Source organism: Equus caballus, chromosome 2 (assembly GCF_041296265.1).
Source record: "Equus caballus isolate H_3958 breed thoroughbred chromosome 2, TB-T2T, whole genome shotgun sequence".
NCBI classification, from domain to species: domain Eukaryota; kingdom Metazoa; phylum Chordata; class Mammalia; order Perissodactyla; family Equidae; genus Equus; species Equus caballus.
Window position 1 is genome coordinate 81,001,660 of NC_091685.1, and position 21,393 is coordinate 81,023,052.

Sequence of the window (21,393 nt, forward strand, 5' to 3'; positions counted from 1 at the left end):
TGACTTCTGAACATGGTTTGGTTGGTGTTAACATTATTAATATTAATTTCTTTTCTCTGAATCAACAGAAAGCTACCTAAAAGAATAGGCTATTGGCAGTTTTTAGGCTGAATAAGCTAAATCTCCTCAGCCTCCTGAGGACTTGCTCCTGCAGTGAGACCAAAGGGCTCTGTTACACTTCAGTAATAAAAAGCATGCACGATTCATTAAGAATATAGACAAGGCTTTATGTTATATTTATTTATTTTCCAGCTTGTACAAACTGGATGTAGAAGCATAAACATAGTACATTTCTACCATTTTCAACAAAAATATAACCAATATGTACAATTATTGTATTAAAAATACAAAAGGGATACAGACTCCACCAATGTCTTTCTAAAAGACATACAGGTACAAGTAGTATCAAAAGTATGAGGAAATCACCAGTTAATTGTACATTCTGCACTTGACATCACAGAGCGAACTGAGATTAGCAGTCCTATGTTCTACAATTACTTAATGCTTAGATAACATTTGTGCAACTTGTGGTAGAGCTAGATTTCTGTCTTTCTATATGCACATGAGGTCCATAGCCTATATAATAAAACTGGCAAATAATGCATATTACATGTAAAATTACAAATGCATAATTGACAATGTAATATATAAGCAAGTAGACAAATGCCATGATACAGAGGAGAATTATTAAATAAAGCACTGACATTGTTTGATACAGTGAAAAAACACTGCAATCTGACTTTTAAAATTTGAAGCTATTTACGTTTATCTACTGATCAATATGATCAGCTGAATTTAATGGAAAAAAAATCCAAGACCAGCAGTTCCTCACATTTGAGTACTACTCGGATTGGCAGCCTTCACTTTTCCGGAGTCTGTGCAAAAACAACACAAAAATAGAGTGGAGGGGTCATTTCAGTCATTATAGGGTTAATAGCAGCTGTGAGCAGGTGGTTGCTACACTTAGGCCTTCTCTATCCATAGCGTCCATAAAGCCACCTACAGGTTAGTCTTTGGTGACTAACCCTCCTTGCAAAGGCTGGCATATTTAACTAGGTTTTTGATCTTTTATCACGTTAACGGCTTGTTTATTCCCTAATGCCAATTCAATAAAGGGAGGCTGTCTTGAAAGAGCAGTATTAACAGCTGGCATTAGCTCCAACATCCCAAGCTGCTTTCACTGCAATGCTATCCAGTTATAAATGTTTCTCTTTAAAAACAAACAAAAATCCCTAAAACTAAATTAACAAAAATCAAAGAAACATAACTTAAAAATGGGGTTTGCCATCCATCTTAATGGAGCAGAACACGCCCTCAAATGACACTGTCCTGCACTCCATAAGGCTCAGACACAGGACACAAGAGTCCTATTTCCCTCCCCTGGCCATGTGCAAACAGTTTTACAGAAGAACCCCACCCACTGGGGAAGGAGTGGATAAGGTGTCTTGGTATCTAACTAATTGGCTAACATTTTATACTTCCAGGTTAGGGCACTTCACGGGTGAGGCCAGAAGGACATGGAAAGACAGGGTCGCAAGCCAGGTCTTCCCCTCTTCTTGGTGTGGCCACACCCTGTCCGGCATATTTGGTTTTTTAGAATCCCAGGCTGGCAACCCTAGTTAAAGGTTCAAAATAATACTGTAATCATTAAATGGATATAACATTTACTCTCTGAACATAATCTTTAAACTCATTAAAAAAAAAAAAAAGGAGGACATTGTAAACAAGTGGACAAGCACTGTACTCAAAGGATTTCATTGTTTTTCTTTGTCTTTCTTGGTGGGTTAAAGGCCCCAAGTAGTTCAATGGCTAGCTTTTCTCATTATCCCAATGAGACCAAGTGCTAGGACTGGATTGAAATCTAAAAGGAAGATTTTAAAAAATCCTTCCAGGCATTGAGAAGTGCAGCCAGAGTGAATCATCTTGTTGTGATGATCTTGGAATTTGGAATGATACTGTGTGATGTGGCAGGCAGCAACAGTGGGAGCTTGAAGATTGCTGCACTGTGCATTTCAAGCAACAAAGTCTGAAAAGTGCCAGGGCAATTTCTTCACAGTATTTCACATGCAAAGGGGACAGGAAGAAGGGGAGAAGAAGCCCCATGCTGCTTTTAAGGCAGGGAAGGAGGCAAACTGGTCCACCATCCTCAGAATGTGAGTTCCAAGGCTCCAATGCTAGGGACGTCTTCTTGTGCTCTCCTTTTAGGTGGCTAACTCTGGATCCAGAAACACCTGTGCCTCAAACAGCAGACACTTGTTCATCTTCTGAAAACACAACCAGGAAAGAAAAAAAAATTTAATGAGCAAGCAAGTAGTTTCTTGTGCTTAGAGAGAATACATTCACTGATGTGCTCAATAAAAATACCATAGCTATCTTTTAGTATTAGTTCACTTAAAATCCTTGTCTTTTTTCTAATTAATGATTGATGAAAAAGTTTATATATGATGCATATCTTTAAATATATACACAATATAAAAATATATACATTGTATATTTATTGATTGAAAAGATAATAAATACATCGAAAATAGTTATAAAAGAGCACGTGACTTTTTTATAATCTATACTCACACACATAAAAAAGTCTAGAAGAATATATAACAAAATGTTAATAGTGGTAATCTGCAAGTGGCAGGATTATAAGTAACTTTCAATTATTGTGTTTTGCTTTTTTCTATAATCATTATCTGTGTAATAAAACATGTTAAACTCAAAACTTAAAAAAAAGAAGTCCAAATATGATATTTCCACAGAAAACTTTGAGAATTAGGAAAGAAATCCAGCCATGTACACACTTTATTACAAGTGACCCCCTCTGCAATCTTTGGCATTTCTTAACCCTCAGTTTGCAACTTTACCTATAAAATGTTCTTTGTGTAATATATGGCTAAAGATAAAGCTGATCAATGTTAAGAAAACACAAATGCCTTGGAAAGCTTACAGATAGCATGAGTGAGCACATCTAACTTTATGGTTTTAAGAATGCATATATACCATCCTCCTCAGTGGAAAACCCTTGAGGCTGATAGGGGGCGAGGCGCGGGTCACACTCGTTAGGTTTATGCCACTGTGGTTTGTTCACTGGCCTGCCGCTCGCTGGATGCCCATGTGGCTGCTGTGGCGGTGAAGGCCCAGCTGTGTCGGTGGGTCGGGGGATCATCCGAGATCTCTGAAGCGCCACGTTGTAGTCTGGAGGTTTCCTGGCTGGATGGGAATGTCCTTCTGGAAAGTCAGTGATGGGGATTCCAATGTAGCCTGGAGGGGTGGGCGGGGGCTCTCGATACCTGCCTTCCTTTCGTGCTACAATAAAGAAAGTGTACCAGCCATTAAAAATTTTGTGGAAGAATATTTCATGCCATAAATGTTTATAAAAATAATTATTAAAAGAGCATACATAGTGTAATAGCAAACATGATTTTGTGTGGTATGGGATAGAGGTGGGGGATATGGTAGGTGGGTGAATGGATGTTAACTAAACCAAATATTCACAATGGCTATCCCTGTGTGGCGAAATAATTGGTGAGAGAAGCTACTAAGCAATCTAAGTACCTTTAACCTTAAATGGACTACTTCAAAACTTGTCTTTAGCTATAAACTAGTAATAAGGTTAACACTTAACCTTTGGGTTTATTGAAAGATTAAGCAAAGAGAGAATGTAAAAGGTCCCCAGTACGATGCCTGGAACATGTTAGTGGTGCCCGGTACAAGTTCCTTCCTCCCTCCCGGCCCCAGGGGCAAGGTTGGCTATTCCATCCTTGCCGGGCATTTACCCTTATCAGGCAGAGAATTAATTCCACATTACTTTCAGGTCTTGAGCCTCACTTTGGAAAATAGTGAATTCAAATAAATTTGGAAAAATAGTACAAAAAGTGATGCAAATTGAAAAATTCTAACTATATGTAAGGTATGTATTTTTCTTACAATTCTTTTATTAATGTCCATGACCTAGAACACGAAATCTGTAAAGGCAAGTAAAATCAAAGTTTTATTTTCTTGAACTTTCTAGACTCATCTGTTAGGAGCTAAAAATCATTTTTCTTTCATTTACAATAAAAATTCTGAGTACTAGTTAAAAGAAAGTGCTTTAAAAATTGCAGCCTAAGAATAGGTATTAACTGTTATCTCCTTATTCATCTTGAAAGGATATGAAATTTGACATCTACCCATGGCTATGTACATCGTAAAATAACTACAATTTCCCTACTAATAAAAGTGATGTTTGTAATGCTTATATTCCGGAATTTCTGACTCTTATGTCCTATAACGTATTCCTACACTTCAATTACACAGATGTTGAATATGCCATAGAAAATAAAACCTGACGGGACTGAGGGAACACGAGAGATTTCACAACAGAAACAGCAGCAGCAAAGCAACAGCATCTTTCGAGTACTTAGGAATTACTATTTAGGCACTGTTCTAAGTGCTTTGCAGAGGTTTCCTTTAATCCTCACACCAACTACATTAGTAGAAATTACCAGCTCATTTTACAGACGAGGAAACAGACAGTTTAGCATGTTGCCCGATGTCACAAAGCTAGGCAAGTGGCAAAACAGAGATTCAAGCTCCAGTCTGCCTGACTCCTAAGCTCTGCCTCATCACATCATCTCTGAGCGCCTCTCCCTCGTTCTATCTGTCATGTGCAGAGAGGATGTGTTTAGCACAGAAGCAATTTGTCTGTATAACAAAAATCAATAGAAGATTTTTAAATATGCCAAGTACACAGTTCTAAATACACTTCAAGGAAACAAAACAGAATAAAACATTTAAAACCGTTCCAATTAAACAAAAATTCTCCCTCTAGAGAATGGCCATCCTTCCTGCTAATTTTCATCTGAAAAGAGCAATGTTAGACCACATAATATCCATAATGGCAACCTACTGATCCTGATAGCTAAGACGTGCTGAATGCTTACTGTGTTGGGAGATAGCAATATGCACCTGACCACAGAACCTGGGCTCTCAACCACTCTTCATTTCAAACTCCTGAACACACTGCTAACTACACAGCAATGGCTGGGACAAAAGGAGACAAAGACCTACAAACACATCACTTTACTTTTGAAATAAGTTAGATTAGAGCCATGATCCAGACATGACAAAGCTCTCCAATAAGCTTACCAATAAGTCCCTTTGCAGTACTTGACGTCACAGCTATGTGGGCAGGCATGGGAACAGGTTTGGTTTCCTCTGTGGTCACAGATGTTATGCTGCTGCTTTCGGCCTCAATGGAAACATCTTTCCCACCCCTTCGCTTTATTGTGCCGGTGTCGCCTTCTGAGTCTTCTCCCCAGTATCCTGTGGAAGATGCCCAGCTTGCCCGGGATTGGGCTTGTTCAAGACTCTCTCTACTTTGATTTTGCCTGTTATACTTTGTGCTATGATCAGAAAACATAATTTGGTCCATATGGCCACTTGAGGCCCATAAACCTGCAGGATCCCCTGAATAATCAAAGTGAGTGTGCCCGAATGGAAGTGTTTCCCAGCTTCTCTGGTGCTGGATGGTCTGTATATTGTCATGGGAACCACTTGAGCAAGATGTCCAGCTCCCACGGCCACTGTCGGCAGCATCAAGTGAAGCGCGATCCCCCTGGTCTTGGGAAAGTTCTTCTGTGCTTGGAGAAGAAATTACCGTAGCTGTAGCATATAAGCCCCGACTCTCAGACATTGGTGCATAGGACCTACGTGGTCAAAAGAAATTTAAAAATTGAAAAAAGAAAAAGGAACATTGTTAACTAATAAACCTATGATAAAGCCAAAGTACTTTTTCCTTAAAGGTGGCTTTCCTTCATCCCACGAAGAGGATGAAAGGATCACTGAATTACACTGTAGCAGCCAGTTCTAACATGTCCAGTTTTCTCACCTTGTCATTACCATAAAATAAATATAGAGGGAAAAGAACAATTACTTGCTTATAATAAAGGAAAATTTTCCTTACAAGGCTCAATATAATCTGATTATTTCAGGAAGACAGCTCATATAAAAGAACTGGGATATATCCTCAAGTCACCCTCTGCCATCAACACAGAACTGTGATTTAATAAAGAATAAACCCAACTTGAAAAGCTGTCTGCACAACAAAAACAGCATGGTACTTAATAATCTAGAAATTGTGAAAATTAGACCCGAGATGGGAGAAAATTTCTTAGGCATTATGTAAAATAAATAGAAATATACATCTAAAAGAAAGGACTCATTTTTAAAAGATGGAAGAAGGAATGTAAAAGAACACTACAGAAAAGCCGCCTACCCTAAGCTGTACTGATCGGGTTCAATCATGGTCCGCCTTTCCATCCTGCCCACGCCTAGGTTTGTTTCCACAATGCTGACAGAATGCCTCTGGCGCCTCTCATCATGCAGTGAGACTGGCACTGAGTCAAAGGAAGAATTGCTGACAATACTAGATCGTGAAGAAATTTCACTGTGACCAGAATCTGAAAAATTATCCACAGTACCACTGGGAGCCAAAGTATAGCCTGCATGGGAAATACAAGCATATTAATTAGACACTGTAGGTTTATAACATAAAACCAAAGTCTACCAAATAGAAGCAAAAACAAAATGGAGGCCAAAGAGATCACCACTGGAGTGGGGAAAAAAACGTTTTACTTGTGGAGACCAGAAAACTGAGATAAGGTGAATTTTTACTCAAATGAAGCTTAATTTGCTTAATGAAAGTTTAGAGAGGAAAAAGGAAAACATTGTTATATGAGCCAGGAAGTGATGCAGTATCATGGCATTACTCGACTAGTCTTAGCTCCCTTAAATATAAATCACACAACTATTAGTTTATATAAAAGAAACTGTTAAGAATAACTCTGATCAGATTTAAAAGCATGAGTTTTTTCCAAACTGCAAAGTCAGTAATCTTGTTTTCAACAGAGTTTTCAGTTTTTAAAACATGGCATAGAATAATTCAACTGGAAATATTATAACAGTAAGTGGATATATAAGAATAAGATATAAGATCTTCAGATTTTTGCCATTTTTCAATATTAATAATATATTGGGTAAATCACATCAAAGCCAATTGTTTTCAAGGACATAAGTGCAAAATCTCCATTTTCTCCCTGGATCATCACTGTGTCTAAACAGATGTCTGTTTTTTGACCTGAAGGACCCTTAATTCTTCTTTGTTGCTACAAATAATGTTGAGAGTCACAAAGAGAGAGAGGCTTGTCTTGATATTTTTAATGAAAACATCTGAATCTTCTTTCTCTCTACTCATTTTTTTACATTACTAAGGATCTCATGTTACTTAAAATACTAATTTTATATTATATGTATGCAATGCAGATTTTTCAATGCCACTTACCTAATAAAAAATTAAATCTAGAGCACCTAAATGTTGCTAATTTACTCTCTAAATAGTACTTCCCCATCCTTTCAGTAAATTGTTAATTCCTGATTTATTTTTTAAAGGTTGCACAGGTCTTGATAAGATTTAATGTGTTCGTCTATGAAATGGCTTTTTATAAACCATACTGCAAGTTCTAACAGATAAGATTTAAAGCCTTTCATGAAGAGTCTGCTCAAAAAAAATCTCTATAAAAATAATTACTCAGATGGAGCACTTGATATTTGGAGGAATTCTCCCATTTTCCTTAACTAATGAGATGATTCCTCGCTTTCCCACCCCGTTTTTGGTTCTATAACCCCACCTATCCCATAGGTCCGTGGTGCATTGTTATTCTTGTTACTGTTCTCACTTCCAAGAGAAGAGGAGGAACTGGTTAAGTCCAACTGCCCGGAGCCAAAAGATCTCAGCTGATTGCCACTGCCACCTAACAACAGGATGAGAAAAGAATTCAGATATATCCATTTAACAAGGTCAGTAGAGACTGATACCCACATAAAATGCACAGATTCTTTGAAATATCTAAAAAGTAAAGCAGAAAAAGTAGTTGTTGTGCCAGTGAAATCTAACAATTTATTAATCCTTTTGGCTTTCCTTTAGGGAAAACTGTCTTAGCCATTTAATACTGGCTCACACACACCCATTCAATTAAAGGGTAGGAGGAGAAAGTAACCTGGAGGGTTATGCAGCAGAAAATTATCTATTATTTTAATAAAAGAAGGCATCAACATAAGGAAGAGAGTTTGATTGTCTAAAATTTAATCTCTTTAAAAATAAAACAAGACAGCAACAAAAAAGGTAATCAAGACCCATGTTAATACAATGAAAAATAAATCAGGAAGATAGTTTTTCTTATGTTTTTAAAGCCCTCAACTCTGTAATTAATGTTATATAATCATATTTAGTTAGACCAACTTTAGTATAGAATTATTTCCACACTTAGAATCAATAAAAAACTTCAATGTATTTTCTAAAAGGCCTTATATAGTTATAAATTTAACACTATTTACTATAAGTATAATATTAAAAAATACCAAAATCCTTCCAAATTTATAAACTTAGGGAGAAAAAATCCATTGGGCATTATATATTAGATCATTTTAAATGACTCTATAATATAAAAAATGATGTAATATATAACTCTGGAATTTTGTATAGCTGAAACATACAGATTTCTATAAAGGGAAACAATGAGTAATTTAGTAATTCAGTTCTACCTTTCCTTGGAGAACTTTGTGGAGAAGTGGGAGGAGAAGAAAGCTGTGAAGACGCATTTGATATCGTATCTTCTGCTTGTTTCTTGTGACGCTCCAAACTTCCTTCTTCAGATAAAGAAAGAATTTTCTTTAAAGCTTGTGGAGAGTTTATGCCTATAAGAGAAAGAAAATATGTATTCTTAAGATGGAAAATAATATTAATGAGTAAAAAACCTTCTTGTGTTAAGACTTAATAATACATTTAGTTTTCAACCTACTTACAATCTTAATGGTCTTGGTACTCTTCACGGTGTGAACAGTAAGCTTATAGAAGGCACAAGGTACCTGTAGTTTGGTTTCTGACATATCTGCCAGAATACTAGAAATAGACTGCTTCTGATATTTTACTTTAGATTCTGAATCTTAACCACCACTTTTATTCAGCAATATCTTTGACAACAATGAAGAAAAAATAAAGAATTCGGGAATGTTTGAATTTAGGATGAAAGTGACGCAGCTAAGAATATTTATTATTAGAACTTGGGTTTGAGTTGGAAACAGGTAGTTTGGTGTGGTTGGATATGTTAGCTCAGGGGAAGTGGGAATGATGGGAGAAAAGTAGAGCCAAGAGCTAAAAGGAAGTAACAAGAAAAGTGAATAAGGAGCTCTAAGGAATTCCATGCAGTTAATATTTGATCAAATAAATAAATGAAAGAGAAGTCAGGAGGAGACCCATGAAAGTGCTGTGACTCATGAAAGACCCAAGAAACCACAGAAGGTTTTCAGAAGAAGGGAGCAATCCAGTGCAAGGTGTAAGATCAAGGAGGATGAGAGTAGAAGAAAAAGGATTATATATGCCAATATAAGGTGATTTTTTTTCCCCAAAAAATTATTTTTCAGAAATGAAGGAGTCCCATTAAAATATCTTATAAATCCTCTAGTATTATTATAAGGCACTCTCAATTACATTATTTTGAACTACAAAGAGAGATATTTGGGAAGGCATTATAGCCTAAAACTACCTCCATCGATGCTAGTTTTAATATTCTTAGACTTAACAGAATCCATTAAAAAGGAGCAATGAAATTTCACAAAGATCTAATCCTTCACTTCACCTCATGTGTTTGATGTTGTTTTAATATAATTTTCTAAAAATCATTTTTAAAGTACTACTTTAATTACATCTATAGATACTAATATACACACAATGCATGAGAATACGAGTTACATTAAAGCTTTATGAAGGTATAGTTTTGATTGATTTGGAAAAAATTTTCAAGGCCAGCATCATACACAGATTCAAAAAGTGCTGTCTTTCAATGCTGTCAACAATGCAGATGTGTGTGAAGATCCTAAGCCTTAGAAAACTGTGTTCTTCAAAAGTAGTTCTAGTGATGAAAAAGACAGTGATATAAAAAATGCAGAAAGTGTTTAGGAGAAAATTATTTCATGAATTAGAGTAGGGGGACTCAGCATCTCTAAATTAATAGTTTATGTTATATGACTTTAAATATTTATGTTAAACTAAATAATTATCCTAAGAAGACATACAACTAGTGCATCCATATTGCTAAAGTTCATAAATTCAGATAGGCCTAAACACATTCTGAGAGAGATCCTCTCTGGGAAAGCGGGGGATAGCTTTAGTCAGACACACCTACATTTGGGCTAATAGGCTATATTTAGCTAAAGGGAAGACTGATAATCTTCCATATAACAAGTTCAGTGTAAAAGAGGAAATAGAAGTCAGATTGCAGGGCATTTAGGAATATTTGAATATTAAGAAGATAGTTGACGTAGAGACATGTAATTCCGTTTGTGTGTGATGGGGGGGCAATACAAATATCTGAAAGGGAAATGAGAAGTAAAGGTATTCTTTTCTCACTATTCCCCAAACTCAACAAATGGGACATTTATTGACCAGGAGGAATGAGGCAAAGACAGAGTAAATGAAGGATCCACCATAAGACTCTTACCTAACTCATAAGGACAGGTTGTTCTTATAACTAGCTTAGTTACCCATATCCTATTTTATCTAAGTAAACTCTTTGCTATCAGTTTATTTTTTTAAATTTTGTTCTTTTTATTAGCATTGTTTCCTTTCACAGTACTTAGAAAAAATAACCAGTACATTTTATGAACAATAATTTTGTTGTAACATTTACATAAAGGGACTACACTAGTAGATATGTTACTTTTTTTTTTTTTTTTGAGGAAGATTAGCCCTGAGCTAACTACTGCCAATCCTCCTCTTTTTGCTGAGGAAGACTGGCCCTGAGCTAACATCCATGCCCATCTTCCTCTACTTTATACGTGGGTTGCTACCACAGCATGGCTTTTGCCAAGTGGTGCCAAGTCGGCACCCGGGATCTGAACTGGCGAACCCCAGGCTGCCGAGAAGCAGAATGTGCACATACAACCGCGGCACCACTAGGCCAGCCCCAGATATGTTACTTTTTTTTTTTTTTTTTTAAAGATTTTATTTTTTCCTTTTTCTCCCCAAAGCCCCCCGGTACCTAGTTGTGTATTCTTCGTTGTGGGTTCTTCTAGTTGTGGCATGTGGGACGCTGCCTCAGCGTGGTCTGATGAGCAGTGCCATGTCCGCGCCCAGGATTCGAACTAACGAAACACTGGGCCGCCTGCAGCGGAGCGCGCGAACTTAACCACTCGGCCATGGGGCCAGCCCCCAGATATGTTATTTTTAATATGAAAGATGAAGCATGATTTGGCTCCTTAACATTTAAGAATTAATTATATTTTCCCCTGCAAGTTACAGAATCAGTGATTCAACAAATAATTCACCTCCAGACAAATCATTTGACTTAATATTCTGCCTAAATTCCAGCAATTCATTGATCATAAGGCAAAACTAGTTTAAATAATGTATATGGACAAAGCAAGTTCTGTACTCATTAAAAATTAAAGTAGAAAAAGCCTTATGCCTCCATTTCACACATTCCCCTTACACCATGACAAATGAGCATGATTAAATGAGATGCTCTATAAAAACAGTCCTTTCCACTGTCTAACTTACTAAACATTAATATTTTACTCAGAGGTGGCAATCAGGAGGAGACTCAAGTATATTAGATGATGTTATATCCAAGATAAACATTTTTTCTTAATCTGAAAAACATGGCAGTCAAAGGCACCAAAAGAGGATATGAATTTAGTCACCTACCAAAAGGTGGGAGATCCTTTACTGGTACTTTCTTCCGTGAGGGATAAAGGGACACAGCAGGAACCTGCAGTCCTTGGTTGAGTTTATGTGCTGGCTGCGGCTGCTGGGGCTGCGGCTGCGGCTGTGCTTTCTGTTGCGACCCTGCCCTTGGAGCCACTGGGGAGGTCTCGGACTTGACAGGCTTTTTGTCACCAGGGTTCTTAGGCACTGATAATTGTTTGGTTTGAAAATAGAACAAGAAATTAAAGATGTTAGTAGCTACATACAAGATAATTTTAGAACTGCATGAGCATTTTCTGCAGTTAGAATACTAAAATGTGTATCTTTTTTCCTGTTGCCTAGAAAAAGGACAGAAATGAGGTTGGGGGAGAACTCGAGGTACAGAAAATATTAAAATATGACAGGACCAAGATATTTACTTTATGAAACTAGTTATCACAAAAGATGATTACATTATTAAATACATTATGAATAATGTGGATATTTCAGGATGTTATGTGTATATATATATAAAACAGAAATATATGGTAAAAGCTTCAACAGAAAAATTATTAGGAATTACTTTTCTAAAATAGTGTCCAAAATTCCTTGATGTATATGAGCTTATTTTTATTTAATAAATGGTATTAACAAATTCTTTTTACTATCAAATTCTCTCTCCAGTGGGGTAGAATTATCTATGTTTCTAAAATAGTGTCCAAAATTCCTTGATGTATATGAGCTTATTTTTATTTAATAAATGGTATTAACAAATTCTTTTTACTATCAAATTCTCTCTCCAGTGGGGTAGAATTATCTATGTTAGCTAATAGCAGCCAATACTGCTTGAATATTATACTGAGTATATAATTCCATGGCAGACAGAATGCAAACTAATTTTATAGGGCAACTGAATGCTGTATGTATAGTATATTAATATTGAAAACAACTCAATGACACATGTACACTTCTTCCACCTTACACATAATTTATAGAAGCTAAAGATTAGGGAACTCAAGTAACTTGCCTAAGGTGACATTCCTAGCATGAGGAACAAACAGGATTTGAACGCAGACCAATCTGACTTCAGAGGACAAGAAATGCTGTGCTTTTATGGTATCCTGGGTAAATCTAATAACTTGAATCTTCTCAAATCATCTATCTACATTTAAATTCTATAGTAGATATCTTCAAACCAACCCATAAAAGACCTAAATGTGTCCTAAGTGGAAAATGCCTCTGTATTACAAATACAGATGCAAATAAAGAGAAAACTGCTCCTCCCCCAACACACACCCCATTTCTAGCCTAGCCAGATTTTTAAAGGCTGGGAAGCTACACATTAGGCTGAGTTGTGACTCGTTGTGTAGCAGAATTACCACTTTACATGGTTGCTGAACTTATTGCTGGGTGCTGTCTCGGCTGAGGGTATAAAGTGCAGCCAGCACACCTAGTTCTATGCTCTTCTGACCTGCTGGGCCCCTAACCCTTCTCAGGTTGCCCATTACTTCAGAAGTATCTGTGTGAGAAAACAAGGGATGCAAATGGGAGACGCATCCACCCATGTGTCCTGTGCCTGCACACTGGCTGTGTCGGGATGAAACCAAAACAACAGTCACCCCAATCAAGTCTAGAGTGTCATCCCCCCCACTCTAACCCAGTTGGACATGAGACCTAGCTGCATGGTTTTCAAGAGTAGCATTCCAGGTAAAGGCTGGTATGTCTCAGGATGCTATTTCCCCCTCTGCATTAAGCCCTGTTTTGCCACCACCCATACCGTTCCACATGAAACAAATCTGCATTCTAGTCAGATTCCGCAGCCACTTTAAGGAAAAACTCACATGTGTTGGTTGCTGGCTCACACTGCAGTGACAATGTCTGAAGACTCTCCTCATCCATTTCTAGTTCCAAATTGGACAGGTATTGCTTCACTTTTCGAGCCATTTGGGCATCTTCATAAAGCTTTTTGGCATTGAGAAAGGAACTACGACGTACCCGCTTTTTATGACCACCTGTCTGAGCAACATCTAGCACTGTTGCATTTGTACTACCCTGGCTGAGAGACCTGGAAGATGAAAAGGCAGATATGCAGCTCACTCTAGCATGGGATTTCTTTATCTATTTGAAACGTGCCAAGACTTACATAAATATTCTGTGTTCCAAAGGTCACATGCCTCATTCTGGTAAATAAACCGTTACAAAGGACTATAGAATAAATCAAATAAAAATCAAACTTTTTTAAATTTAAAGAATCATGTATACATACATACATATGTTTGGCACCTGTTCTGTTCCAACTAGGAAATTTTCTACTTTGCACATCTGTAGAGAATTCAAGGCAGTTCTCTCACAGAAGCCAGCAAATAATAACGATTATATGTAAAAGCTCATGCAAGAATACACAGTTACAATTAAGATTTACATTAAATTTACTTCTCCTACAGAGGATGTTTCACATAGATTTAAATAAAATTAGCTGCAATGTTAACAATTATTTTCTTATTCCTTGGGTTAAATGTAGTCAGTTTTTAAAGTAATATGGTCAATCTGTTAATAAAATGGTCATGCAAATGTAAACACATATATATAGAAACTAGCATATGAATTGTTAAGAATTATTTTTTAAAAGAATTGGTTTATAGAATGAAAATAGTAGTTAGTTGAGCTGTAAACAATTTAGTTTTAACACCTGGGGGCACCTTTTATAATAAATTATATGTATTTACTTCTCAAATATCTGTGCAATAGTATTTAAATTGCACAATTTTTCTTTCTAACATCCTTCCTTCTCTCATCCCACCTTAGGTTCTACCTATTACAAAACACACAAATTATATTAAAATAAAATCTTTCTGAAAGCTCAGAAGTATGCCTGGCCTACTGTTCCCCCAAACAATCATTAATCATTTCACAGCTCTCATGGATCATGACCTCAAAAGCAAAAGCCCCAACAGATTAAACTTGAAGTCAGTTTGCCAACTGAAATTATGCTAGAGCAAGAGGGTTAAGAAAACATTGCAAAAATGCAAAGCATCAGAAAATATAGCAGGTAAGAAAACAATGCAATGAGCGGAATAAGAACTGTGTGTGGGTATGCAAGATCTCCACCACTTACCCCAAACTCCTCCATTTCTTCTTCCTGTAAGTGAGAGCCATGGAGATTGAAGCATGGGTGTAGAAAGAGAGACAGAAAGATCACAAGCTCAGAAAGAAGGGACTAGACTTCTGGATAAGCAGTACTAGAAGCCCACGAACATTAAACTGTATAATTACCTCACACACAACTTGACCAGAACTGTTTTTCTGGTTCAAGAGACAAATATATTTAATTTTTTTATTTTAAAAGAAGACTGACTCCTGTTCTCTCCTTCACTGGATTAATCAGTTTGTCCTACACTGACAGCTAAGTCCATTGTGTGGACATTGAGATAATATTGTTTGGGTGTTTTACATATTTTAGTTCATACTACCAATTATGAATTTTAGCTCTACAAGGCAGTGTTCTGAAAAATAAGAAATAATTGTGCCTCATGTTAAACGAAAAATGTCTGAAGGACAAACTGTTTTTACTGGCAGTCAAAAATACACTCGATGCAGTATAAGACATTTACTCCAAATTAGAGCTCAGTGGAGATTCTCAGCATGACCTAATAAAATTTCTGCCATGCTACAAATATAAAACTCAAATTTTTCTCATTTATTAGGAAGCTCTAAACTCAACCTTCTCTTATCCCACATGTGCTACTGAAGATGACACACTCACCGAGTCCTAAACATGAGGGCAGGGTCCATGTTAACTGAAGCCATTCGGCCAACATGACGAATTTCTTTTGCAATCATCCTTAGCTTCTCAAAATTGACCAGCCCATCGACTTTTGAGTCATTTCCTATAATTAGCAAAGAAGAAAAAGAGTATCACGTGGCATTTATTCTGTGCTTCCACAAGAGAAGACAGAAATCCTCTCCTTTCTATTTACCTTCATGAAGGAACGTGAGATCCTTCTTGATAACTGGGAATAGAGGGATTATGGGAGGTTGTAGATTTTGACTATTGAGGACAGTGCGATATTTTGCCATGTTTCTGGAAGGATCAAACAGGTCTTGGAGATCTTGAAATAGCTTTTCATATTTATTGGGAAGTTTTTCCCAGGTGGTTCGCAGTCTTGCCACTGGTGCCAGGTTTAGGCCACTGAGAGGAAAAGAGAAAATAGGTATAAAATTAAATGACTTATGAAATGAAGGAAGTAAAATAGTGTATTGTTGATTTATTAACATATAACACCACTTCTGTATATACATCGCAATTTACAGAAAGATTCCTAAGAAACTGTTAGCAGTAATTCTAGCTAATGAGAATGGAAGATGGGAGCAGGGTCAGGGTCAAGGGGTTTTAGTTTTATGACAGAATGTAACTTTCATGAGAATAGGATTTTGTTTTGTTGTTTTGTCTCCATACGTAGAGAGGTGCTTAGCACATAGCAGACTCGCCAAATATCTTACAGTAATAAAATAAAACAAAAGCTGTAATAGTAATGAGAACATGATCAAACTCCTAGACAGAGAAAATGACTAATTTAATAATCACCATCAACATCAATATTGCTAATTGTTTCAGTCTGTATTTTCTTTCTGCCTCAATCTAAATACTTAAAAGGGAAGAAAATTAACATTTACTGGGCATCTGCCTTGTGCTGGCTGATGGAACTCCACATACATCATATCATTTAATCTACTTGATAACTCTTTGGTGTACTGTCATTTTATGGAGAAATAAACTAATATTCAGAGAAGTTCAAATAATTTACCCATGGTCACAAAGCTAAAAAAAAAAAGTGGTGAATATAGATATTTTTTGGGCTCCAAATCAGCTTACAAGAGATTTTTAAATTAAGGATTAAGATTAGGATTCAGAGAAAAAGAATTGTTAAATATGATTCAATTAAAAACTACCAAACTTACACAAATTATTTAGTGTTCCTGGATTGATATATATTTTTAATCTGCAAACTAAACTGAATCTTAAGACAAATGTCGTCTCTTACCTGATGATTGCAAACATTGAGTTAAAATTCTTGCATTCCCTACAGTGCAGCGCTATCTTGATGAAATGCTTAATGATCTTCATCCTTTTCAGCTGGTTTGTCTCTCTCAGAATTTCAGATGCTACCCAAAATGTTTCCTGGTTAATGACTTCTTCAAATTTCTTCAAGTTGACACAGCTGGTTTTTGATTTGAGTTTAAATAAATCATCTATATATTCAGTAGGTTCAATGTTACGGAAGAGTTCAAAATTTCTCATCGAGAGCTGTGTGGCAACTTCAACGGTACTGAGCTGCAGCAGGGAAATCTGACTCTCTCTCAGCAGCTCCTGAGCATCTTCGTCTGAACAAAGGGTTTCTGTCTCCATGTTGTTCTTCAAGTAATACCTACGAAAACACAGAATTCAAAGCCTAAGCAACGGTCACATGATATTCCTTGAAAGAATAACGCTACTTTTTGTAGAACGTTTGAGAGAACGCTGAATCGAATGATGGAAGAATTCTTTTTGACTAAGACAGAGTGCAGCTGCTGCCTCAGTCACCAGATCATAGAACTACTCCTCCAAAGTCGTTGATGGAAACTAACGATCACATGGAATTTCATTTGTGCCGATTGTAATTCCTTTTTTTCCTGTCCTTTCCTGCTTTCTAGATTTTATCTCTGTTTTTGCTAAAAATGACAGAAAATAGCTAAATTTAAATTTTCAGTTTAAGTAAGGAAATAGACTCTAAGGAATGAAGCAGGAGTGATGAGACACAGGTCATCATTCTATTTTCCCAGAGAGAATCTCTGCTATTGATGGGTTCAAAGTAGATCAATCCAAGTTTACTTATTTATTCAAATACCAAGGAAACCTACAAGCTGTTTTCCTCTACTTAATACTATGAGTAGAACAGACTTTAACTTTTAAATATCTGATTTTCATGAAAACCCCACAAGTAAGTGGGTCAGGTATTATTCCTATTTGTCAGATGAGGAAACAGAGGCTCCCAAAGAATAATGACTAGTTAATACCAGTTGCAGAGACTCAAGAATTAGTGCTCCTTTCCCTTTGTAAGCAACTTGTTGAAAATAGAATCCAGATGTTTGTCCTATGATTTTTTTTTTCAATGTTGTAGACAGATGCTTTCCCTAGGCCAAATTCCATAAACGAAGAAACAAATCACAATGGGAGTCCTGCCAAACTGGTCTTTTGCAAATTTCACCTAGGCAAATTGATAGGAACACATACCTTGGGCCGTTGACATGCACAGATTTCAGATTCTCAATCTTAACTGCTTATGAAGCCCATGACATGTATCCATCTATAATTTTCTTGAATAATGAAGGTGAATCATGAATCTGCACCTCAGTGGAGATCTGTAGAACTCCATCATGGTTACAGATATATCAATGTACATTCAAATGATAATGAGAAAAATCAACTTCCTAAAACAATACCACCTACTAGTGTCAGGGTTGGAAATAAAGTAAAACTGAAGAAGAGTAAGAAGGTTATAGTTGACAGCAGGAAAACAGAAGTTTTGAATGAATCATATCATGGTTTAGATGTATAACATGAAAAAGTCAAGTACAATGAAACACTCCATGTGGTGAGAAAAATAGGAAAAATGATTTATGGCACTACTTAATTTTCAGTCAGTGCAGAATCTAGTCATTAAATGAGAGTCAAAACTTAACTTTTTCAACTTTCACTAATTTGTGCCCTGAGGATACAAATTACATGTATCTATAAATGGAAATAAACATTCGAGAGACTGACAAAACCAGATACAACGTTTTCTTGGAAGTTACGTGTGTGATATAAGCACTTAGGCAGCAGGGGACCAATCTTTGCAGCAACTAAAGTTTGGTTCCAAAGGTAAGAAGTATTTTTCATAGTGTAATATACAATAATAGGCAGCATCAGCCAACTATATTGTCAAGATGCCTCCACCTAAATAAACGAAGCTCCTAGAAAAGTTAGGTAGGCAGGAGCAAATGACACTAGAATATTATTAAAAATCATGTTTGTGAATGTAAATATGCAAGGAGAAGAGAACATTAGGGTTTACTCTGTAAGTGATGTAAATTCTGCCATTCTGCCAGACCAGTGTCCTGAAGGTGAACAAGAGAAGTTTGGGTCACAGCGCCCATGTTTTGAACAAGTTTCTAAGAGATCCTTGTTGAGGGTCAACAATCTACTCTGCATTTACTTTGATATAGCAATTCTTGGTGAACGGGGAAAAACTTCTTTTTAATCTGCAAGGGTACTTACTCATTTTAAAAACCCTTTGACAATGTTCATCTTTTAGACTTTGACGTGGGTTTGAAGAGGGGGTAAAGAAATCCAATAGGATAGATATTGTATACCTTCCACTCAGTTGTATTCTATCAGCAAGTTTGGAAAGCTGATCTGGAAGTCTTCTTTGTTTGATTACTCCCTCAGGTGTGACAGAGACCTCACAGAGCGAATACTGATCTGGGGTGGCAGTCACAGCAAACTCCCTGATGGCCTGAATAACCACTTCCTTCGCTGTGGTGTCCTTACTGATCATGATGTATCGACTTTGCTGATCAGCCTTAAAAACCCTTAACACTTGATCTGGCAAGTCTAGGGGAAAGAAAAGCCATACGTAAGTAGAAAGGATTTTAATACACGGCAATACAATTAAGCGAAGTAATCTGAAAAAACCTCCTTAGAAAAGATAATACTAAACTTTCTCCTCTCCCTTCCTACAGCTCTTCTTCAAAGATTCAATCAGTCAACATACTGATATGCTGCAAGGACACATTTTCCCCTATAGATAACTGAATGATCTACAGACAAACGCAAACACATCAATACACAACAACAGCCTACAAGATTGTCAAGTTAGTAGCAAAAAATGAAAAATTTAAATCTAGAGTTCATCTTTATTATATCGAAAAGCCCATCAAGCTGGCCTAAAATATGCCTTTTACTCTATTTAATATGACGTAGTATTACCTCTATCATATGTGTGATCTTCATTTTATGAAAGAGAAAAGTTTAGAGAGATTAATTTGCCCATGACCATATCAAAATAGTCTGAAGAATAAAAAAGAGCTGGTTCCAACTGTTTGAAATTTAAGGTTCACCCTGACTCTTAGCATCTGATATAATCTATGGTAAACCAAGAGTGATACATACAGCATTACCATTATGTTAGAAGGAAAAAGATTACTACAATAAAAAAAAGGAAATATGGGAGATGCTCACCAGGAGTAGTACTGAAGTCTAAAATGCGATGATGTGACTGCAATAAATCAGGATTACTGGATGATAAGGTGCCACTGACGGGCAGTGCAGTTGGGATATGCTTCGTTTGCCTTAATCCTACTATGCTGTCATCTTGAGACTGACCAATCCCAATATCACTGAACAAAGAAGAAAATTAGAAAATAAATAATCAGCAAGTTAGAAAGCTATAACTCCTCAATATATAATAGACACAGACCATAAATAAACCATATTTCATAAAACTTACAGTTAATGTAAAAATATCATTAATAAATTTAGTTGAAAATTGCAAAAGCAACTATTGCTTAAGTGTATCCAACTCATTTTGCTGTTTCTTAAGTGTATAGTATGTTTCTCTAAAACCTGTCTTTTTAACTAGACAAATCATAATAAATATTAGTAGTTTCTCAGTATAGAAATATATTAAAGAAAAGATAAGCTCTAGTTACTGATGGAAATAGATTTAAGAAAAAAGCACATTAAAAAGAATGCATTTTGGGGCCAGCCCTGTGGCCAAGTGATTAAGTTCACGTGTTCCACTTGGGTGGCCTGGGGTTTTGCCAGTTCAGATCCCGGGCACGGACATGGCACTGCTCATCAGGCCATGGTGAGGCGGCATCCCACATGCCACAACTAGAGGCACTCACAACTAGAAGATACAACTATATACTGGGGGGTTTTGGGGAAAAGAAGGAAAAAAAACGATTGGCAACAGATGTTAGCTCAGGTATCAATCTATAGGGGAAAAAAAAATAGAGGAGGACTGGCACAGATGTTAGCTCAGGGCCAACTTTCCTCACCAAAATAAATAAATAAGCATCACATGCAAAAAATAACTAGATCATAAGCAAATGGTTATAGTTCTGTCTAGTTTCTATAAATACCTTGAAACAAGGACAAAGAAAATTATACTAAGTTTGGGATGTAAACCAAGGTGTCATAAATAAATGGAGACATTTATCATTGATTAGGTTTTCAGACATTAGAGCTTGATCATATACCAACTATTTTTTAATGGCTGTGCTCAAAAGAAAGCCAGCAGCATTCTTTCTCTTTATTTTAGGGGGAAATGGAAATTAAAGAGGTAAATAAGCAAGGGCAAGAGCTTTCTTTTAAAGTCAAGATAAAAATTAAAGATGATTTTATAGTAAATTCTCCTAAATTCACAGGTAAGTCCATGACAAATTTAAATTTCCATTTAAGCACATATACTTTTCATAAGCACATATAATTTTCATAATACAATACTTAAATGAGTCACATATTTTCTCAAATACAAATTAAGATGTTTCCTCAGTGTTTTAGAATAGGCATGCACATATAAAGACAAAAAGTTCTGAGAAACATTAAAATCTTCACATTATTAGTAGAATTTTATTTTTCAATCACATAAACCAGT

General features: G+C 36.3%; 1 protein-coding gene across 25 annotated transcripts in view; it reads right to left on the reverse strand.

The window, feature by feature from the left end:
- Window positions 1-225: 225 nt before the first annotated feature.
- Window positions 226-21,393, reverse strand: part of RAPGEF2 (Rap guanine nucleotide exchange factor 2) — a 244,967-nt gene continuing 223,799 nt past the window's right edge. For 9 of the 25 annotated variants that reach the window (XM_014737927.3, XM_014737932.3, XM_014737928.3 and 6 more), the window contains 14 exons: window positions 19,974-20,131; window positions 19,106-19,346; window positions 16,756-17,139; window positions 15,691-15,902; window positions 15,477-15,600; window positions 14,829-14,852; window positions 13,555-13,778; window positions 11,735-11,941; window positions 8,575-8,727; window positions 7,662-7,784; window positions 6,251-6,476; window positions 5,122-5,681; window positions 2,995-3,300; window positions 226-2,264 (listed from right to left, as the gene is read on the reverse strand). In XM_014737927.3, coding sequence (XP_014593413.1) covers window positions 2,239-2,264; window positions 2,995-3,300; window positions 5,122-5,681; window positions 6,251-6,476; window positions 7,662-7,784; window positions 8,575-8,727; window positions 11,735-11,941; window positions 13,555-13,778; window positions 14,829-14,852; window positions 15,477-15,600; window positions 15,691-15,902; window positions 16,756-17,139; window positions 19,106-19,346; window positions 19,974-20,131 — 2,968 coding nt within the window. In that variant the 3' untranslated portion in view covers window positions 226-2,238. The remainder of the gene's footprint in view (window positions 2,265-2,994; window positions 3,301-5,121; window positions 5,682-6,250; window positions 6,477-7,661; window positions 7,785-8,574; window positions 8,728-11,734; window positions 11,942-13,554; window positions 13,779-14,828; window positions 14,853-15,476; window positions 15,601-15,690; window positions 15,903-16,755; window positions 17,140-19,105; window positions 19,347-19,973; window positions 20,132-21,393) is intronic. The other 16 variants (XM_070261430.1, XM_005607791.4, XM_023636371.2 and 13 more) reach the window with 5 other exon arrangements.